This window comes from Harmonia axyridis, chromosome 4 (genome assembly GCF_914767665.1).
Source record: "Harmonia axyridis chromosome 4, icHarAxyr1.1, whole genome shotgun sequence".
Classification (NCBI taxonomy): domain Eukaryota; kingdom Metazoa; phylum Arthropoda; class Insecta; order Coleoptera; family Coccinellidae; genus Harmonia; species Harmonia axyridis.
Window position 1 is genome coordinate 344,374 of NC_059504.1, and position 22,592 is coordinate 366,965.

General features: G+C 35.3%; 1 protein-coding gene across 1 annotated transcript in view; it reads left to right on the forward strand.

Moving 5' to 3' along the window:
- Positions 1 to 1,456: 1,456 nt before the first annotated feature.
- LOC123677931 (dopamine D2-like receptor) overlaps positions 1,457 to 22,592 on the forward strand; it is a 76,062-nt gene continuing 54,926 nt past the window's right edge. The window contains exons 1-2 of the mRNA XM_045614669.1: positions 1,457 to 1,965; positions 10,351 to 10,666. Coding sequence (XP_045470625.1) covers positions 10,363 to 10,666 — 304 coding nt within the window. The 5' untranslated portion in view covers positions 1,457 to 1,965; positions 10,351 to 10,362. The remainder of the gene's footprint in view (positions 1,966 to 10,350; positions 10,667 to 22,592) is intronic.

Sequence of the window (22,592 nt, forward strand, 5' to 3'; positions counted from 1 at the left end):
GAAAATAAAACTGACGTGAAGTCAAGGGTTTTTGAGCGCTCGTTATTCATTCATGCGTCAATTACATCCAATTACTAGTACCGTACCAATTTTTTTTTCACTAGAACCAAGATTCAGAAGATGTGTGTCAATATTTTTGAACCTAGAGTTGAGTCTCAACCGTGATAATGAAAATCACTATTTTTATCAAAAATAAACTGTCCAAGCGAAGCAATAAATTGATGAGTGTTATTAGGTTTTGCTTCATCGCAAATAATCTTAGAAGTTTCTTCAAGGAAATCATTTTGATTCTAATGAAAAAGTTATTTTTGAAATTGAAGCCTATTTTGAAGCAAGAACTAATTTTTCTAGGGAAAAGGTATTTAGAAGTAACGAGCGTTGGAGTACATTGGAGTATCATTCTTGAAGGTGATTTTGTTGACGAATAAAGTCGAATTTTTAAGAAAAAATAAATTTTAACTTACAAAGAGGGAATTAGGCATCAGATGACCTGATTCGCTCTGACCAATTATATATCAACAGTGGACATTCCCAGTGACGAGATGATGAAGAAAATTAGAATCGAGAAAACCTCTACTACAATACTGAGTAGGAAAGAATTACTTGACTTAAAAATCAAGCTCGTAAAAAATTACATACTTGAGCTTGACTTGATTCTAGATATTCATTACTTGAATTGATATCAAGCTACTTGATATTACGCGCTTAGACTAAATAAGGGGATTCCTCGAGCGCCGAGAGACTGAAGCATTCGCCAGTGTGACTTTATTAGTAGTTTTCTCACATTTCTATTAAATATATTGGTAGATTTTAGTAGGTTCAGAAAAATCTTTCCAAACTTGGCCGAGGATTTTTTATCAACGCCAGCATCTTCAGTTCCTGTGGAAAGACAATTTTCCAGAGGTGCTCTTACAGTTACAAAAACCCGCAATAGCTTAGTCGACAAATCAATAAGATGCCTCATGTCTTAGATCCTGCATAGAGAATTATGAAATCAAACAAAGCCTGGAGGTTCATTAATTTTTATTTTGTTATGATTTATAGTGACTTAATTTGTTTCTATTTCAAAAAAGTTGATATTTTTGGTTCTTTTATACAATAAGTTCGATAAATTAAAGTGTTTTTTGGAAGGTTCCTTCTCATTTCTTCATTTTTAATACAACTTCTAAAAATCAAGTAGCTTGATATGATCCAAGTACTTGATAAATAAATACTTGACTAGAGATTAAAAAACTACTACTTTACTTGAGCTTGATTTGAAATCAAGTCAAAATCTAGCCAAGTAGTTTGAAAATCAAGCCAAGCCGTGAATTCCAAGGCGAGAATATCTCTGTTACGCAATACACAATATAAAAGCCCCTTTCCATTCATGTTTCACATTCATTAAAAAAAAAGATAAGCCTGCAGACAAGACGTCCACTCCAATTGACATATCCAGAGACACCTCATCTAATCACGTAACAAAAACCACCCACACATCGTTTTTTTTCCACTGCAACACCATCATAGATAATCTCTCGACGAGACAACAATGCGAAAAAAATTCCGAAACGAATAAAAAACGACGAGACATAACATAAAAGAATTTAACACCCGAAACAACCAACCCATAATCCTCGTCCGTTGTACTCGACAACGTAAAAATGAATTGAAAAAAAAAATTGAAACCATGCGCCACATTCTTCCGGTTTTTCGGACGACGCTTCCCATTCAGTTTTGCCGTGACCGCGTCGCTGAAAGCGTCGAGACGCCGGTGTAAGAGCGTCGTTGTTATGACCACGTGATTCTCGCGCGATCTGATCGACAGGTGCTTTCGGATATTTCGAAAAAAAAATTTGCAGAAAGGGTTTATTGATTTTTTGAAGGGGTGCGATATGAAGGGGTTGGTAGTAGTGTCGAAAGGTGGTTTTTGGTGAGGAAGTTGACGGAAGTTTTGATCGGATATGCGTAACTGACGAAGAGGAAGTGAGTGTAGGAGATTTAATTAATTTTTATCTTGTTTAGTTTGACGATTGTTGAACCCTTTCTCATGTTTTTGTGCTGACGATAAACGATAGATTAGATACTGATTAGTCAGAAAATAATTACAATGATAATAACAAATTTATTTATTACGTATTAGAAAAGCAGAAAACTTCGAACAACAGTTCATTCATGCCTCAGTTGTACCATGTAACTATATACCCTTTTGCGATCTCCAAGGGCACCATTGGCTCTCAAAAGCTTCTGACTTCAAGTGATTGATTTCCTCTTTTTTTGACACCGCTTTCTCTACAAAGCTTGGAATTGTTGTTGTATACAGGTTCTCCCTAAATTGGAGGTTCAAACAAAACAAAAATGACAGATTCCTATGATAATAATGAGACAAAAAAGTCCTATGAACATGAGCTCGAAAACTTTTGTTTTTGAGATACAGGGTGTTAAAGATTTTTTCCAAGTTTTTTCCTCATAGCTCCTTCATTTCAGAAAATATTAATTTCAATTTGGCATAGATATTCCAATTTAAAGTTTTCATCATGTTATATGCTAATATAATAATAATATAATAATATAATATAATATAATAATATAATTTTGATTACAAATTTACAGGGTGATAATTATTTTGGAACTGTGCCTGCTTCTTTCCTTTAGAACTTTAAAAAATGAAAGAAACTGTGGTCCAGTACGATACTTTTTGGTTCTTTGTAGTGTTGTCGTATCTGCTACGGATTAGGAGAAAAACATTCCAAAAAATTCTCTAGTTATCCTCAGGAAAATCTAAATGATTTCAAAGATTCAATAAATAAGCTGTGATGAATGAATTTATTACAAGATTTGTTACTTATTCAGCCAATCATCAGCAAAGATCAATAAAGACTGGATAAACTGGTATAAATCGAGGTATAATTGATGTTTATTCATTGTTTTCAATTTTTTTGAAGAAAATATGGCACGAAACTAAGACATTTCAAGTTGAAATCATTTTTGATTTACTGCATTCAGTAAGATACGACAAAACTACACGAAACCAGTAAGTGTTGTACGGGACCAAAGTTTCTTTTACAACGGCCACTGTTCCAGAAAAAATATCACCCTGTAAATCTGCATTTCAAATTACAATATCACATCATGAAATCTTCAAATTGAAATATTTAGGCTGAATTTAAGTTGAATATTTTGTGAAGTGAAAGAGGTAAGAGAAAAAAATCAAACTTTATCACCCTGTATCTCAAAAATAAAGCGTTTGCCCATGTTTATGCAAAGAAATCTTTTTAAACGATCAGATGAATCTGTCATTTTCGTTTGTAACTATAATTTAGCAACACTTTGTATATTGAATTGTGATTCAACAAATTTCGAAAATTATCAAATATGAAATGGATTTGTCAGAACTTTATGGCTAGCAGAACTGAAATCAACAATCAAATAAAGACCTCATCATACAAGAATTAAAATCAGCCATACTCGATAAAAATTATTGCATACTGGAGAAAATAAAATATTCACAAGAACTCTTAAGCCAAACCCCCGACCTGACGTCACTGCCTTCCTCGAATATTTCCCTACCGTAAGGTCAGTTATCTCGAATAACCTGCCCATAAATAAGCCTAAGGGATACCTCAGTCCTGCTGATATCACACATCCACGCAAAATATTCATGAACCCTTCACCAAATCTCCTTATCCATCTCCTTTTTCATATATTCACTGAATCTGGCCATTATTATGAGGCCGTTCCACCAGATGGTTTCCGCACCTGGTCCTGTCCAATAATTCTAGGTGTGGGGAGAGGTCATTAAACAGACTGCTGACGAAGCCCTTTTCAAAGATTGATAGTCTATCGTTGGAGATCGCTAGACGTAGATTGTGAAGGAGGGAAATGGCCGAATCGTTCGGTTATGTCGTTCCAGACATCGTTGAATAAATCTTGGGAAAACCATTATTTAGTCTGGGATGCATATGGAATTATTGCTTTCGAATGTACTTACGGCAGGTAGTGGATTGGTTTTCGATTCCAGGATTTTCGTCTGCGAGATGGAGTTTCAAACTGTGTGTTCGTACATCCTTGTAACAGCCGTAACTTCTCTAGGGTTTTCCAATAAGAAGTTTCATTTTGATATTAAAAAAAATATATATATTTTGAGAGAAATCAATGGATGTTTATTTCATTGTGAACAGAAAGTTATAACATTCATACTGAAAAATGATATCAGCCAAATGACTTTATTTTTCACGTGGCCCCAAACTAAATAGTCTAAAGATGTTAAATCACAAGATCTCCGTGGCCAAGTGTGATCACCTGATTGGAAGATGAAGGGAAACTTTTCTAGCAATTGTAGCGCAATCCATTCATCGTGACAGTTGCAGTTATTTTCGAATAAGTGAGGTTCAATCACATCACCAGCTCAAAAACCGCACCAAACAGTTACACGTTGAAGATGTAGAGGTTTTTCAACAATCATATTTGAATTTTCCGAAGCCTAAATCCGAAAATTCTGCTTATTAACGTAGCCTCCAAGGTAAAAATGGGCCTCCTCACTTAAGATGATTTTTAGATGAAAATCCATATGATTTTGATGCATTTCAAAGATCCAATGAGCAAATTGCTCATAGCTGGTGATATAACGGCTTGAGTTCTTGTCTTGAGAGAACCTCAAAAGCCTTAAGACCTAGGTCTAAATGCAAAATATGGTTTAATGTCGTTTGTGTAATTCCTAATTCCCAAGATCATCGAGGATTCTACAAACCTTGGTTTTCGTGCTGGTTACAGCAGCAATATTTCCAGTTGTTCTTGAGAGACATACACGGTTTCGATTCTTCACATCACGAAAAGGCGCTTCACGACGTGGTTTAGTTTGCAAACTGCGACTGCAAAATTTCCACCATTTGTAGTGAATTTTAACGATTTCAATGCGTTGTTGGAGCGTGAATCATTCCATTTTTAGTAATAACGAAGTTTTCACTTGTCCAATGTCAAAAGATGACAGCATCAAAAGTGACAGTTGTCCAGATAACAGACTATTCAAAATGAACCCTCTTAGTAGAAAACCTTTAACATTCGAAAACTTGAAGTCATATTTAGAACTACTTGATAGTATTTTTAGTCTAGCTGTCATTTCTCTTTTAATATCCAAATCCACCAAGTACACATCTGTCATAGCAAATCAATATGTTTGGATAGAATAAAAAACATGGAAAATGCGTCTGTTTTCAATTTCAATAGATGTTTTGAGTATAAATATCAAAGCGAAATACCTAATACAAATCTCTGAATGAATATCCCATTTTGTTGGGATTCCATTTATTTGTTTACGTTCATTCTTTGTGAGTGGACAAAAAAAAACTGGTTTTGGAATAACACAACAGTAATGTTGTTTACAAAAAAACTAGAAGTTCCGGTGCACACATCTGTTTTGAATTTAATTCGTTTGTTTGATTTATTGACTGTTCATTAGGAATGCCTTATCTCTGAATTGTAGATTCTAGACCTCATAAAATGAATATTCAGCGCAACATGACCTATACAAATTCTGATAGTTTCCTAGTTTTTAATTTTCGCAATAATTCTTACATATTTCAATCTTTTATTTTGAAATTGGTAATTTTACGTTTTTGAGCATGATGATTGACAATTTAGACACTTAAGCATTGCAAATAAAAGGCTCTTGATGCACTTGGTTGTGCTTAATAAATAACAGCAACTTGGAGAAAAAATCTTCGAGATGCTTTTATTAAGCAACTAATTGGGACACCCTGTACAAATGTAGGAAATCGAAACCTTCTCGAAAAATATTATAGATAGCTATAAAGGACTATCACACAAAAATAATAAAGCGAAGTCAAAAACGCGATAATATGTTTCTAAATGACTATAAAATTCGGAACACGGAGTAAAGATAAATATTTTCTTAACCATACTGCGGGAAACAGAAAATGCGGAAACGCCCGGTCATTTAATATCAATATTACAGCCAATCCCAGCATTAATAAAAAAGTAGCTTAGCCGGAGGAGGGTATGTAATAACAGAAGTGATGATTGCCAGAAATGTTATGGAAGGTTTATTTTCTTTCGAAGCTAATAAAAATGTTCATTTGGAAAAACTGATTTCGTAAGGTGGGACCGCACGCTATGTCTTTTTATGGCTATATTTCCCAGGTTATACGGGGTGATTTGAAACGGTCGGGCACAATTCTCGAATCGTTCTGACGGTTCATTTTTGTACCTATCACAATTTTTTTATATTTCTAACTAGGTCAGTCACGAAATAATAATCAATTATTTGGACATTACTATCTTATTACAATTGGAATACCCATTTATACAGGGTGATTCACCGGGATGGCCTAGTAGACGTTTATGGAAAACTAAACATTATTTTGAGCTGAAAATTTGCGTATTGGAGTTTGAGACAATGATCTTTCTCCCTGAAATATTTTCAGATCACTCAAGGGTTCAAGAGTTAATGGTATTCTTATACAAAAAATGGTGGCGATGAGGACTCAATTTTTCTTTGAATTTTTCGGCAGACAAAGTTTTTTTCGCATTTGAAGTTCTTCTTCGATAACTCTTGAAGTATTCATTTTAGGTATAGAGTTTGCTCAAGTAACTTTCACTATTTTAGTACGTAAAATCGACTGAAATAAGAAAAATATAGGTTCTGATTTGAATTTCTTGAGTTTTCATGAATTTGAGTTGTCCATGTTCATGATCTTCTGATGAACATTTCTTATAATAAAGAAAATAAAATTTTTTCGAAAAAAGCTTTTTCTGCCGAAAAATTTGATTCCATAGGAAATCCCTTTACCATCTGACAGTAGACATTAATATTAATGATTTTCAAAGGTTATGGCACTGATAATTCATATCAAATCGCAGACTACAGATTGACGTAAGCTGGTACCACTAGTTTATAAATAGAACTATCTTCGTCTAGTACATAGAATATTAATCTCAATATTGCCAACACTTCATTAAATAGACCTCATAACTTATTCAACTCCAATTCAGGTGAACTTCAAACTTCCTCAGTTTGATTATATTTCCGATGCTTTAATGATATCCTGCACACATAAAATTCTAATGGGTCAAAGGCAAAGATCTATTTTCGGAACCACCTTGATATTCTTGATAGAACCGCGACCGACAGACAAATGGCTTATTCAACCCAATACACAAATTACGTGAAATTGGCATCATGAAACATTCAAGACGCTGGAAACAATCGAATTTCAAATATTTAATTCAGAACGAAAGGAAAATTGTGTTTGAATTGATGAAAATTATTGCTTCCAGATGGAAAACGGAGATATTATTGAGAGGATCTATTTTCTATCTTCACCTGGGGAAATAATTCAAGAGAATATGTATACTGAATGAAGAGACCACACTTTATAAGAAGAAATGATCTGAGAATTAATGGCTTTAGCTAAAAGCACGTTTTTATTCATTTTATTCTTGTTATTACGGTTTTCATCTCACTTTACTTGGAATACTTGATGAACTAATTGCCCTCCAAGAAAACAAAAGGTTCTACATTATACAAATTAGGATGTTAATAAAACTTTATTCGTTTATTATCTCTCCTCTCTCTGTAAACTGGACCGAAAATATTCCATGAACAATCGCAATCAAAACAATTCTGTCTGGAAGGAATATGTGAGGATGGCTTAACTAGAAGATTCAAAGATGTCCCTGTTTTGATATTTGAAAATTTAGCTTTATATTTTTTATCTTAAAGGAAAATAGGATATTTCCAGTACTGTGTGCGTGTAATAAATAAATATCTCCCTTCTTTGATAAATAAATGAGGAATTACTTCGATATTTCAATATTTCAAATGCTCCTGTATTTGAACAGACCATTTTATTTAAATTGGAGGAAATATGTTATTATAGGTTTTGAATACTTTATAGCAAGCATATCGAAATTAACATAATCTTCATCTAGTTGTCTAGTTATATTTCGTCTAAAAATTACTTTCCACAGCTGAAAAAAGCCGAATTTTAAAAATTCAGGAACGTACCCATCAAGGAAATGATTCGAATTTCAAAAGAGAAAAAAAACGAATCAATATCAGACATAATAATAATTCAGAGTGTGAGCATTCATTCTATGCGTAGAACATGGATGAAGAAATAATCAGCTTTGAAGTCTGAACTTCAATTCTGGGCATGCCTATATCTAAGGTGAAGGTTATAATTTCGAACGAAACCTACAATATTTCATTTATTCGCAAAGCCTCCTCGTTTCAAGATGAGCAAAATTAAATCGTGATTGGAGAAAGTCAGAACTCAGAGGTATGTTGATGAAAACTGAATGAAACAGGAGGTAGCATAAAAACAATATCATGCTGAGTTCTCATTTTTATGGAATGAAAAGAAAATGACGAGGGCAGGAGAAATGCTATTATTAGGCGCCTTAAATATATTAGATATTATAATAATGAGAAAAAATCGATAGCGTCGCTCTTTGGAAATGATATACAGGGTGATCTAAATTGAAGTTACAAACGATTATGATTTCTGATAATTTTAAGAACGATTAGTTGTATTTGAGATTAAGGGGTGTTCAAGTATGTTTTTTTTTTCGAGTTTATTTCTCAGAGCACTCTCTCTTATTACACAAGCCAACAGATATTTTTGTGTCTGCGATTTTTTAACTATGCTGCGTTGATTTTTGTGTAAAGAACCTCAACTGGCAAATTCAATAAATCAATTATTGAACATGATATAGAACCTGAAGGAGCTATACTGTGAAGTAAAAAAATTCTAATTTATAAAATCAAAAAGTGGAAATATAATAACTATCATTTTATTTTCAATTCAAATTTATTTCCCTAAAGTAAAGACCAAGTCAATCCAATATATTTCATATCATTTCATTTCATTTTGTCCACATTTGTGACGGCCTGTAAAGCAAATGTTCCGATTATTGTTTTAGGACCTCTCATCTGACCCGACAAGGGTAAAGCCATAAATATGGTGTTTTCAATGAAAGTGGAAAATGACCATAAATTGTGAACAGCATTTCGCCATTTTCTATGGAAACATTCATTTCGTAGTAGGTAAATAATGAACATTGGTGGCAGTTTGTGTATAGTTGAGCTGAATACGAATGAGTACATTGCGAATGACTGATGAATCTGGCTTGGTCCAGATCCTCTATCTATCTTATTCTACCCAATTGAAAGACATGAACACATTTTGGGTACGATTTGGAACGTTAATATGTGAATGAAATTTTACACTTAGTTGTGGAATAATAATTTCAATTTACATGCAAAATTTCATATTGGTCGCGTATCTAACTATAACTAACCAGAACCAGAAAATATCTAAAAAAATTACCTATTATTTCCATGACCACAAAACTGACAGTGTTGATATTCCGTGCAAAAATTAGAATTGTAGTGGAGAGTATTGAACTACAAAGATTTATGAATTTGAGATCAGAGAATTGTATTAGTATTTTCAAATTTAATGGATTTGATCCTTGATATAAAATTCTGTTTCTTCTTTCGGAAGAATATTTTGAGAATTATACCTATTCATTTCGAGGTCTGCATGCTCTGATTTGCATTAGTCGAAATATAACCTGAAGAAGCTACATCGTCGGCAAAAAAATTGTCGCAAATATCAAAATATTTATGGAAATTACTGTATCTAATTCAATGAATTCTTATTGAAAAATATGGATGAACCCATAAAGTATCTAATAAATATAGATAGAGGAAGCATAAGTCATTTCTAGTGAGCAAATTTTGTCCACAACATGAACTATCAAATTTGACATGTAGCGCGGGGAAATGAAAACATACAAGTGATACGATATTTCACTCAATTCGCGAGTTTCTCCACAAAGAACGCACTTCTTATGTCCCATAGTGAATCAACGTTTCATATTAACTCAAAATATATTGAAATAAATAACTAAATATATCAGAAATTCAGAAAACAAACTTCAAGCGCGCCAAACGACGTGACACAACCGATGACATTAGAAGAGTAGAAGTTGCCAAACCTTGGATTTCAGCAGGTAGATACATACAGAGGAAAATAAATATTCTGCATACTATAAATTCGACAAATAGGACAAATATCGGATTCCAAAAATTCGAATTTGTATATTTAATCGGGAATCACTAAGATAAATATATTTCATTCAATACAATATACATTCATAACGATATAGTAAAATTGTGGATTTGAAAATATATCACAATCCGTCAACATAATCTAACCATGTTGGGGACATTGCTTATACTCTATCTATCTATGCTCATTACTCTATGGATGTAAGCCTGTGTTTTCCTTCATTCGAAAACGTGCCAATGCGATTATATAACATGAGATTTCCCTTTTGTTCCAGCCACCGCCTAAAATGTCGGAAGGCAAAGTTTTCCACACAGCAACCATTGTACTATTCAACATTAGCAGAAAGTACGCTTCCGTAGACTCAACGAATAAAACCTTCTCAGAGGACGAAGACCAAAACAACTGGTGGGCTTTGTCAGCTCTCTTCCTTGCTGCAGGAACAGCCGCTGGAAATATCCTAGTGTGTTTGGCAATTTGTTGGGAAAGGAGGCTTCAGAATGTTACCAACTATTTCCTGATGTCGCTGGCTATCACTGATTTGATGGTGGCGATATTGGTGATGCCACTGGGGATTTTGACACTTGTACGAGGTAGGATGCATTCATTTATTAAGTATGTGTTTTTTTAGGAATTACGTGTATGGAAAACATTATTTAGTGATGAGATGATGTCTAAGTTTAATTCTCTGCAATAAATTAGTTAGTAAATAAGTTAGGGGTCTTGATCAAATTAACTTTTGTGGTAAGAACAAAAGTTGGAGCAAAATTGAAATATAGGGTGTTTTTTTTCGTGATTTATTCTCAGTTTGGTTTGGCAATTCATCATGAATAGACTCACGCATGAACAACGCTTGCAAATAGTGCAATTTTATTTCGAAAATTATGGTTCTGTGCGGAATTCGTATCGCGCACTACGTCCATTTTATTTTGTTTAGCGATGAAGCGCACTTTTGGTTGAATGGCTACGTCAACAAACAAAACTGCCGCATTTGGAGTGAAGCTAATCCTCAAGTGTATGTCGAAACACCGTTACATCCAGAAAAACTAACTGTTTGGTGCGCTTTATGGGCTGGTGGAATCATTGGTCCGTACTTCTTCAAAATGATGATGACCAGAACGTTACAGTCAATAGTGATCGGTATAGAGCCATGATTACTAATTTTTTCATTCCTGAATTGAACAACCATGATGTCCAGGAGCTGTGGTTCCAACAAGACGGCGCAACATGTCACACAGCTCATGCCACAATCGCTTTATTGAAAGACACGTTTGGTGACCGCCTAATTTCACGTTTGGACCTGTGAATTGGCCTCCAAGATCTTGTGATTTAACACCGCTAGACTACTTTCTGTGGGGCTATGTAAAATCATTGGTCTATGCGGATAAGCCACAAACCCTTGACCATTTGGAAGACAACATTCGCCGTGTTATTGCCGATATACGGCCACAAATGTTGGAAAAAGTCATCGAAAATTGGACGTCCAGATTGGACTACATCCGAGCCAGCCGTGGCGGTCATATGCCAGAAATCATATTTAAAATGTAATGCCACAAGATTATCTTGCGGATAAATAAAATTTCATGTCAATCGAATGATCCATCGTTGTTTTATTGCAATTTAAAGTTCTATAGCTCTAAAAAAACACCCTTCAGTATTAGAAATTCCCATTTCATTAATGAAATACACGATGCAAATGCATGAACAGAAGCTCGTCATGCAAAAAAAATGAGAATGGAAACTTCCAACATCTTGTGAATCCATTTCTTCCCATCAATCCTTTCACTTTGATTCTCTTTGCATCGTTATGTTCCGGAATTGCGGAAGAACTCCGCCATTAGACCTTAAAGGTATGCCTTTCTTCGCGCATTCTCGAAATTACTCGTTTCATTCGCGTCTAATTGACGAAACATGTGCTCGTATATTCCTTTTTCGTCAACAGGACGCTTTACGTCGCTCAGAGAAATAATGATGATGAAAACGTAGCACAGAGACAGATGATCCGACGTTTTCCGAAATAAATGTTGATATTCTTGTTTGTTTATCGTCGCGTTGGGGAAATATTTGTTATTATGGAAGGTTGGTTTGAATAATTTCAGCGTTGGTCGAACTGGGAAAATACTACGTTTTGCGATATGACTTTGTGTGGGTATTGACCTTTTGGGAATGCAATTATGCTTCAAAAATGTAGAGGGTGTTTTTTTAGAGCTATAGAACTTTAAATTGCAATAAAACAACGATGGATTATTCAAATCAAATCAAATCAAATCAAATAATTTATTCCCAAATCAATGTACAATACATGAAGAAGAACATGTCATAATAACAAAAAATAGAATACAAGTTAATATAAATCAACTATATGAATCCTTTAAACTTACAGTGATCTAAATATTCTTGAACATTATAAGGTTCAGTTTCAATTAGAAAGTTTGATATTTCTCTTTTAAAATTTTTGAAATTATCGATTTGTTGAATCTTTCTTGGTAAAGAGTTATACAATTTCAGGCACATATATTTGACATTCTTCTCAGTTAAAGTTAAAGAGTGTTGGGGAAAATGAAAGGGAATCATTTTCCTTGTACTATTAGTATTTCTGAATTTTTCGAAATAAGAACTTTGCTGCCGGAAGAAGAGTAGGCACTTTTTCACGTATAGCCCCGTCAATGTTAGTATTCCATTCCTCCGAAAAACACCACGGCAGGAATCTCTGTATTTCATGTTATTCATAATACGTATTGCCGATTTCTGTACAATAAATATATCAGATGCATCACAAGCATTACCCCATATCATTAAGCCGTATTGTAGGAGAGACTGAAAGTTGGCAAAATAGACCACCCTGAGAAAGGAAGAGTCTACTCTCCTCGACAATACTCTCATTGTATATATTACCGAGTTCAATCTTTTTCTCACGTTTAACACCTGAGAGCTCCAGCTTATATGGCTATCAAGGATTACACCGAGAAAGTTGGTTGAAGACTGGAACATCTTTCCGCCACCTTCCAGGGATACTCTATCAGGAAACGTCAGTTTGGAATTATGTGTCGTAAATAAAACACACTCTGTCTTCTCCGAGTTTACTATTATTTGGTTATTCTCACACCATTTCAAAAAATGTTTATATTCAGCTTTGATGTCATCAACTGCGTCATCTAACAGTTTTCTAGATACTATGATGTTTGTGTCATCTACAAACATCAGAAGCAGACAGTTTTGGACACAATCAGGAAGGTCATTTATGTAAAGAAGAAATAGTAGGGGACCAAGAATACTTCCCTGGGGTACCCCCATCTCCACAATCCGATCAGCCGAGAAATAGTCTTCCCCATTCATCTCAATTTTTACCTTCTGAATCCTGCCTCTCAGAAAGCTCCGGATCAGTTCCAGTTGATTGTCTCTGATCCCACAGTGGAACAGCTTCTCCAGCAGCAAGTCATGGCTAACGCAGTCAAATGCCTTACTGAGATCCAAGAACAGACCAATTGAAGGATTTCCATTCTCTAATTTCGAAATTATTTCATCAACCATTTCAAATATTGCGGTCTCTGTGTTCTTCCCTTTCAAAAAACCGTGTTGATTACTCGCAAAGATATTATATTTGCGAAGAAACTTAATTAATCTCACTGATAGTATTTTCTCGAATATTTTTGAGAATGCGCTCAGAAGACTGATAGGTCTGTAATTTCCAATATTGTTGACATCTCCTTTCTTATAAACAGGTTTCACGATTGAAGTCTTCAAAGACTCTGGAAATATTCCCTGCGTGAAACAAGCATATATAATTTCAGACAGTGGTTTGGCTATCAAATGAATTGACCTTTTGATAACTGTCATAGGTATCTCATCAAAGCCAAATGAAGTTTTATTTTTCATTCTTTTGACAGTATTAATAACTTCATCATCAGTTACATTAAATACGAAAAACGATTTAACGTTTCCTCTGTTTTCAGAGGGTTGAAATTTTTTCTTAGTTTGGGAATTTTGAATTAATTTTTTGGCTACATTGATGAAGTAATCGTTGAAATCTTCAGCTAGATGCTGAGGATTTTTTGTTGTTATTTGATTGTGGTTTTTATTATCCCTACCGGTCATGTTATTGACTATTTCCCATACTTTCTTTGGTTTGTTATGCGAGTTAGTTAAAATTTTGTGAAAATGTTCTTGTTTCAGTTTTTTTAAGAGTGTTTCATATTTAGTTTTTGTTATTTTGTAGAGATCCATATATTCACTTTTATGATGAGAAATAGTGTAAAGAATGTCCAGATGGTTTTTCAATTCCCTCAATTCATCAGATTCTGCATTGAAATTTCTCGACTTACCTTCACTTCTTCTGGACCAAAATACCGGAAAAGCTTGCTCAAAATGAGCTCTATAAGCCGCGAAAAACTGATCCCACTGTCGATCAGCAGAAATGCCCGGATCTATTACATCACACCAATCTATACTTGCTAACGATGTCAGGAAATCAGCGACTGTATGGTCATTTATCAGTCGCATACGTTTCTTTCCCCTGACCACTCTCTCAGATGAGCAACGAAAAGAGAACTTCTGAGCAGTGTGATCAGAAAGATGGGATGGAATTATAGTTGTTTCTCCGCTTTCCAGGTTAGTTATTATGTTGTCAATACAAGTGGATGAGGTTGATGTAATGCGAGTCGGTTTATTTAAAGTAAATCTAGCATCAAATCCTTCTATTAGTGAAACAAACGTTCTACTTTCTTTCGTTTGTGAAAGCAAATCAATATTATAATCTCCAGCTAAAATATAATTTTTTCCCTCAAGTGTTAGTATAATTAGAAGTTTATATAGCTTTTCAAAAAATAGTTCATCATTTCCTGTTGGCGGGTGGTAAATACATACTATTACGTACTTTGACGATCCCAACTGAACCTCCACTGCGGAGCATTCAAAACATCGAATAACACTAAGTGAGGTTAAATCAGTTCGCTGTTTACAAGAAATATTAGACCTACAGTAAATTGCGCTGCCTCCGTGGCACCCACTTGGACGACAGAAATAAGACACCAACTTCCATCCTTCAATGACATATGCCGGTAGTTCATCTCCACTCTTCCAATGTTCCGTGACAGCCACGAAGTCTGCGCGAATATTGTTTATAAACACTTCAAGTCTGTTCAGACAGTTACCTATAGATTGGACATTTTGATGGACTAGAATACAATCTTTAGTATTTAAATTTTCACATTTCGGCGAGCGAGTCGAAATAAAAAATTATTTATACATGTACCTTCTGGCCAAATTTCAGGGTTTTTAATTTTTTCAAAGTCACCCCCCTGCACAGAGATCTTGAACGACGAATATTCTTCCGGTCTATTGGATTCTAGCTTTTCGCACTTAATATCTTCAAAACCATTCATTTTCAGATAGGTAGTCAAATCTTCAGTTTTCAAAGTTGGATGTAACTTACATACATGTAGATGACCATATTTTGGCGCACTCTTTATTGTTATTTTTTCACCTTTCCCTATTCCAATAATTCTTTTAGTAGAGCGTCGAGTTGACTTTCTGCTTTCGACCAACTTGAATTCTTCGTCAGCAGATGTAGTCGGAATAAGTTGGGATAATACACTCGAGACACTTTTTTGATTTGAAGTAGATTTAGCCTTCTTTTCTTCAGTAGACTTGTTCTGTATCTCCATGTCGCTGTTAGATGATTTCTCTTTATTATGTGTTACAGTAGGGTGAGTTGAACCAATTTTTGTTCCATGTTTTACTTTATGTGTTTGTTGTGAACCCTTCAAATAACCATGGAGCAAAGTATGCAGTTCCATGTTTTCAGTAGTAAGGGCAGAAATCTCCTTCTTCAAATTATTTATTTCAGCCTTCATTGATTCAAGAACAGGATGAAGAAAAGTTTCCATTCCCTTCCTCATCTCCTCCCCGATCAAAGATAGAAACAATGATTGGTTTGGATCCAAATTATTCGAATGTGAGGTTATGTTAGCGGAACAGAAGTTACAGTTCCATTCTTTCAGAACGCCTTGTTTTTCACTCTGAACCACACTTTCCTTGGATACTTTGACACATTCAACATGATATATATGAGAACTATTAGCAGAGCAAGTAATAGACTCATCATTTCTACTAATTGTTTTAGAGCATTTACTGCAAGTAACCGCCATTTTGAATTATTGATTCGATTGACATTAATTTTATTTATCCGCAAGATAATCTTGTGGCTTTACATTTTAAATATGATTTCTGGCATATGACCGCCACGGCTGGCTCGGATGTAGTCCAATCTGGACGTCCAATTTTCGATGACTTTTTCCAACATTTGTGGCCGTATATCGGATATAACACGGCGCATGTTGTCTTTTTCAAAATGGTCAAGGATTTGTGGCTTATCCGCATAGACCAATGACTTTACATAGCCCCACAGAAAGTAGTCTAGCGGTGTTAAATCACAAGATCTTGGAGGCCAATTCACAGGTCCAAAACGTGAAATTAGGCGGTCACCAAACGTGTCTTTCAATAAATCGATTGTGGCACGAGCTGTGTGACATGTTGCGCCCTCTTATTGGAACCACAGCTCCTGGCCATCATGGTTGTTCAATTCAGGAATGAAAAAGTTAGTAATCATGGCTCTATACCGATCACCATTGACTGTAACGTTCTGGCCATCATCGTTTTTGAAGAAGTACGGACCAATGATTCCACCAGCCCATAAAGCGCACCAAACAGTCAGTTTTTCTCGATGTAACGGTGTTTCGACATACACTTGAGGATTAGCTTCACTCCAAATGCGGCAGTTTTGTTTGTTGACGTAGCCATTCAACCAGAAGTGCGCTTCATCGCTAAACAAAATAAAATGGACGTAGTGCGCGATACGTATTCCGCACAGAACCATTATTTTCGAAATAAAATTGCACTATTTGCAAGCGTTGTTCAGGCGTGAGTCTATTCATGATGAATTGCCTGGAGACTACAACTGTCAACAATTTTATTGCTGGCAGGTATAGAAACTGAAATATAACAAACTGGTTTAGCTGATATTTTATACCAGTATGCTCAGAAATCTTCGTCATTTCATAATGAATGTGCCAAAACATCGTGCATTTCCAATCACCCTTTTTTATACAATATAACAGGTTCTAGTTTCACCTCTCATTCTTCTTTCCCACCTGATATTTTCAATTTATATTCTGACGTCTCCCCCCCAAAGCAAATAACATACGTTCATTCACTTCTCTCTACTTGACAGAATAATGAGAAAATGGTTCAGTCAACCCAGTTCACTTCGATCAATCAATAAGGCTCTTACTAAAATACACTCCCCGTATTAGATTATATTTTCAAATACTGTGGTCGGAGCTGTCAACTTACGTATCAACTGTCTATTACAAGGTAGAGTTGATGTCTTGGGGAGACGTCACTTACAGTTCGTATAATTCGAAGTGAATTAATGTTATCCATATTGTAAGCAATTTTCACGCTCGAGGAAATTGCTACAGGCCATCTGAGTTCAGAAGAAGGCGATGGAAGGGAGCATTGGCACTGAGTCAATTGTTTTTTTTTGCGTTCAGTATTCAGTTATTCCAACTGGAGTTTTGAGTTTCTAGGTATTTTCTTTAGAAAATTGTTGGCTTGGAAGATATATGTAATTGGTTTTGTTTGATCTGGATTCATCACTAAATACGTTAGTGAAGAATCCAGATTCTGTTTTTCATCGAAAATCTCAAAACAAAGACTATAGACAAAAACAGATTGATATAATGAGTTTTAGAAACAAGCAAATTATCGAAATAGGCTTCATCCTCGGCTATTACTTCTTCATTAGAACCACATTTTTTTAACTGGGGCATTCTTTTTGAGTCGAAATAAATGAATCGTAGATGTTATACAATAAGCTTAGGTATTTGTGAACATAACACCATCGAAATATTAGTCGATTTGTGTCTTCATCATGAAGTTATTCTCTATGTCTGCTTACGACCAAATCCTCGTCATTTGCGGGAGTTTTTAATTTTCTACTTTAATATCTAAAAATCTGCGGCTGAGGACCATCGAATGCTCTCAAATACCTATTGTGAGGGTGCAATTAGTGAAAGAACGTGCCGATAGTGGTTTGAACGCTTCAAGAACGGTGATTTGGACGTCGAAGACCAACATGGCGGTGGAAGAGAGAAGGTGTTTGAAGATGCAGGATTGGAGGAATTACTTGATCAAGAATCGTGTCAAACGCAACAAGAATTGGCAGGATCATTGGGAGTGACGCAACAAGCCATTTCAAAACGCCTAAAAGTCATGGGAATGATTCAGAAACAAATAAATTGGTTGCTGTACGAGTTGAAGTCGAGATATGTTGAACGGCGTTTGTTTGCTTGTGAACAGCTGCTTGCAAGGCAAAGACGGAAGGGATTTCTGCATCGAATTGTCACTAAAGACGAAAAAATTCGCAATTTCGGAAAAAACGGCGGGTGCAAAGTTGTACGCCTATGTACATTTATTGAATAAGGCATTCCATTCAAGTTTTCTACAAGATTAACCCATTCACCATCAGAATATCACCGGAAATAATAAAACCGGAAATCAAAATCAACGTCACTTCGTAAAGTAAATACCCGTCCTTTACATTTCAAGCCTGTCACTCTGAATGACACCTCCGCGTTTGTTCCCTTGCCACTCACAAAGTCATTTTATGCATCCGTGAAATTTTTCCAGACAGCCCGAAAGTTCACGTATATAAATGAAAATTCCCTCCCTATGAAATGCCAACTTTTAATCGTTTAACTCGGTCTTGAAAAAAAAAAAGAAAAAAAATTCGACGGCTGTTTTAATACGGTTTTCAAGTCACAAAGGACGCACAGGTTATGAGTTCCGCCGAGGGCAACTTCAAGCTGGTCGAAATGATGAAATCAGGAACTAAATGGAGCAGTTTTTCTTTGACGCGTAGCATTTCTGAACTGCCTACTTCATAACCTTTTTGGGGTATTGATATTTGCCTCTCCGTTTATAACTTCGGCGATACATGAAATGTTGTCGGAATTGCTGCTTTTATTCGAGCCTGTTCAACTTCTTCAAACTGGCGGAGTTTGGGCTTGAACGAGCATTTTAATAGGGTGATACCCTGATCGTTATCAAAAGAGTTCAAAAGGTACGGTTGCTGAATTTAGTCTTCAATTAATTTTAGGATCAGATATATTACTATTAATGCAATGGTGGCCGTAAAAATCTCCAAGATAATCTGATTTATATATCAACACAAAATTCAGTACATTGAAAAGATTGTTAAAAAATTTGATAATATTTCTTCGTGTTTAACCGAAGGGTTTTCTCATAAGAGGCTTCATTTTGCATAGACCACTATCTGAACAGTTGTCACTTATGAAGCTGTCATCATTTGACCTTTGACAGTGAAAACTACGCCATTATTAAAAATGGAACGATACACACTTCAACGACTCACTGAAATTGTTAAAATTAACTACAAAAATGGTGACAATTTTGCAGTCAAAGTTCGCAAAATTTAAGCATTTTTGGGTCTTTTGTATCGATGTGCGTGCACGACGTTTATTTTCAACAAGACGGCTTTACGTGCCCAACAAGCAACGAAACTATCGCAATTTTTCAAGGACATCAACTTTCATTCTCCTTATCGTCTATATTGTCATTTTGACCAGATATATTTGAATATGAAATAGTTTTATTGAGTTAAGATTTTATAGGGTGTTTTTTTTCGAGGTATATAACTTTAAGTTAGCATTACTGTTCAAGATGGCGACCGATTTAACAGCTGTCAAGTGATTTATTCTCAGTTTGGTTTGGCAATTCATCATGAATAGACTCACGCCTGAACAACGCTTGCAAATAGTGCAATTTCATTTCGAAAACAATGGTTCTGTACGGAATACGTATTGCGCACTACGTTCTTTTTATTTTGTTTAGCGATAAAGCGCATTGCTTGAATGGCTACGTCAACAAGCAAAACTGCTCCATTTGGAGTGAAGCTAATCCTCAAGTGTATGTCGAAACACCGTTACATCCAGAAAAACTGACTGTTTGGTGCGCTTTATGGGCTGGTGGAATCATTGGTCCGTACTTCTTCAAAAACGATGATGGCCAGAACGTTACAGTCAATGGAGATGGGTATAGCGCCCTGATTACTAACTTTTTCATTCCTGAATTGAACAACCACGATGTCCAGGAGCTATGGTTTCAACAAGACGGCGCAACATGTCACACAGCTCGTGCCACAATCGATTTATTGAAAGACACGTTTGGTGACCGCCTAATTTCACATTTTGGACCTGTGAATTGGCCTCCAAGATCTTGTGATTTAACACCGCTAGACTACTTTCTGTGGGGCTATGTAAAGTCATTGGTCTATGCGGATAAGCCACAAACCCTTGACCATTTGGAAGACAACATTCGCCGTGTTATTGCCGATATACCGCTACAAATGTTGGAAAAAGTCATCGAAAATTGGACGTCCAGATTGGACTACATCCGAGCCAGCCATGGCGATCATATGCCAGAAATCATATTTAAAATGTAATGCCACAAGATTATCTTGCGGATGAATAAAATTCATGTCAATCGAATAATCCATCGTTGTTTTATAGCAATTTAAAGTTCTATAGCTCGGAAAAAAACACCTTTTACATAAATTTCTCGACACTTTTCTTGATTCTTCAAATAACAATTTCATGTGAGGCAATAGCTGCGCCTTTATAAATTCTGAAGGTGTGGAAGCGATTTAAACTTCACTATATAAAGCAATTTGCACACATTAATTATTTATTTCTTAAATAAACGTTGCTGTTGGAAACATAGATTATCTCAATAGAAGTTTGATAGGCCAGTATATAATGATTATACACTGGTGAATAACGAATGACATATTGCTTGAGCACATAGAGACCGCATAAAATAGTACTGTACAAATTACAATTAACATCATGTTGACGTCACATAACTGATAACATTTCTCAGGCCATAACGTGTTATGTTCCGCCATAAACCGTTGATTGAATTTTATTATTCCATTTATTCAAGACCCAATGACAGTGGATTATTAATTTTCCAAAGGCTCGTGCATATTCTGAACTTCCTAACCTTCATTATTCACCGTACAAACCTCTTAAACCAATGATACACTGATAGGGTCGTTATTTTTTCTCGAAAATAAGTTTCCAGTTCGAAACTTATTAATCACAGTGACGTATAAACTCTGGGAGTTGGGTAATTAATAATTTCTCATTAGGGAGATCCGCAGGCTTTGTTAGGGGTGACATATTTTATCCCTTAGTGAAGCGAGCAATTTTTCAATATTAAATTCCCCATCGTCAGTGAAATTTTAAATGATTATGGGGTGATTTGTAACTATACTGGTTATCCTATTCGTTTACACAATCTTCGATGTCCAGTATATTTCCGATAGTCTGATGGAATTTATATGATTTCTGGATCGAATTCAGTCGCTTAATACACATTTTGAATCTTAACGTTAGAAAATTGTGAGAACTTACAACAAAAATAATGATTTTATATAGTAAGTACATTTCGCGCATTACTGGCAACGAAAAAATTCGAAGATACTTGAACTGTTACTCTTTTCTTAAGGTCCATAAATCTTCAAAATGCGCGCTCTACCGAAGATATTGCTGCTGTAAGAGAAAGTGTTGAAAACGATCTAAATTCCTCGGCGCGCATAACATATGGGCCTCTCTTACTGCACGTTATGGCGCATTTTGAATCTGGATTTGCATCTCCAACCCTATAAGGTTCAGTTGCCACAAGAACCAAATGCGTAGAACATATGCCGATTGGTTACTTGAACAACAATGTTTGGAGAGTGATTTTTCGTATTAAATTTCCATCAACGACAAAGCAGATTTTCCGGTGGCCATGAAAACAAGCAAAATTGTCGTATCTTATTTTCTAATCGGAGAAATCAATAGTGTTTACGATTATTAAGAGGGTTCAACCTTGCTTCAAGGGATAAACGACATGAATTCAATATGATCTATTTCAAATAAATATTAATCTGTCTCATCGTTTTCCTGGAAAGCTTCCATTTGGAATATTCTCGGTGGACCGCTTTATGTGCGCCACCCTATATAAATAATGTAGGGGAGGAAACCTGAACACGACAAGAATCGTGTGAACGATAACCACCCAAAGATAGATAACTGGTTTATAGGTCAGGGCAGGGACAATTCATTTTCACTAGGGTTTCCGGTGGTAAAACCTGACTTTCTTTGAGGGTTGGTTATCTATGAAAATTCAACTTTGGTTAACCCAAAATCCAGAATAAAAGATGAGTTTTTGGATTAGATTTCTAGATTTCATATACAGCAGAAAATTAATAAATTATTGGAATTGGTCCAGATTTTAGTTCAATAACTTTAGCGTCAGATAGAACAACTGTTTTCATGAAAAAAGTTCATATAATCATATCCTAGCAAGTTTTGTTTGGGGGAAACAGAGTGTTGAAGTTTAAAAAAAATCTCTCTACTAAACTCGGGTATTATTACATTAATTGTTTTAATT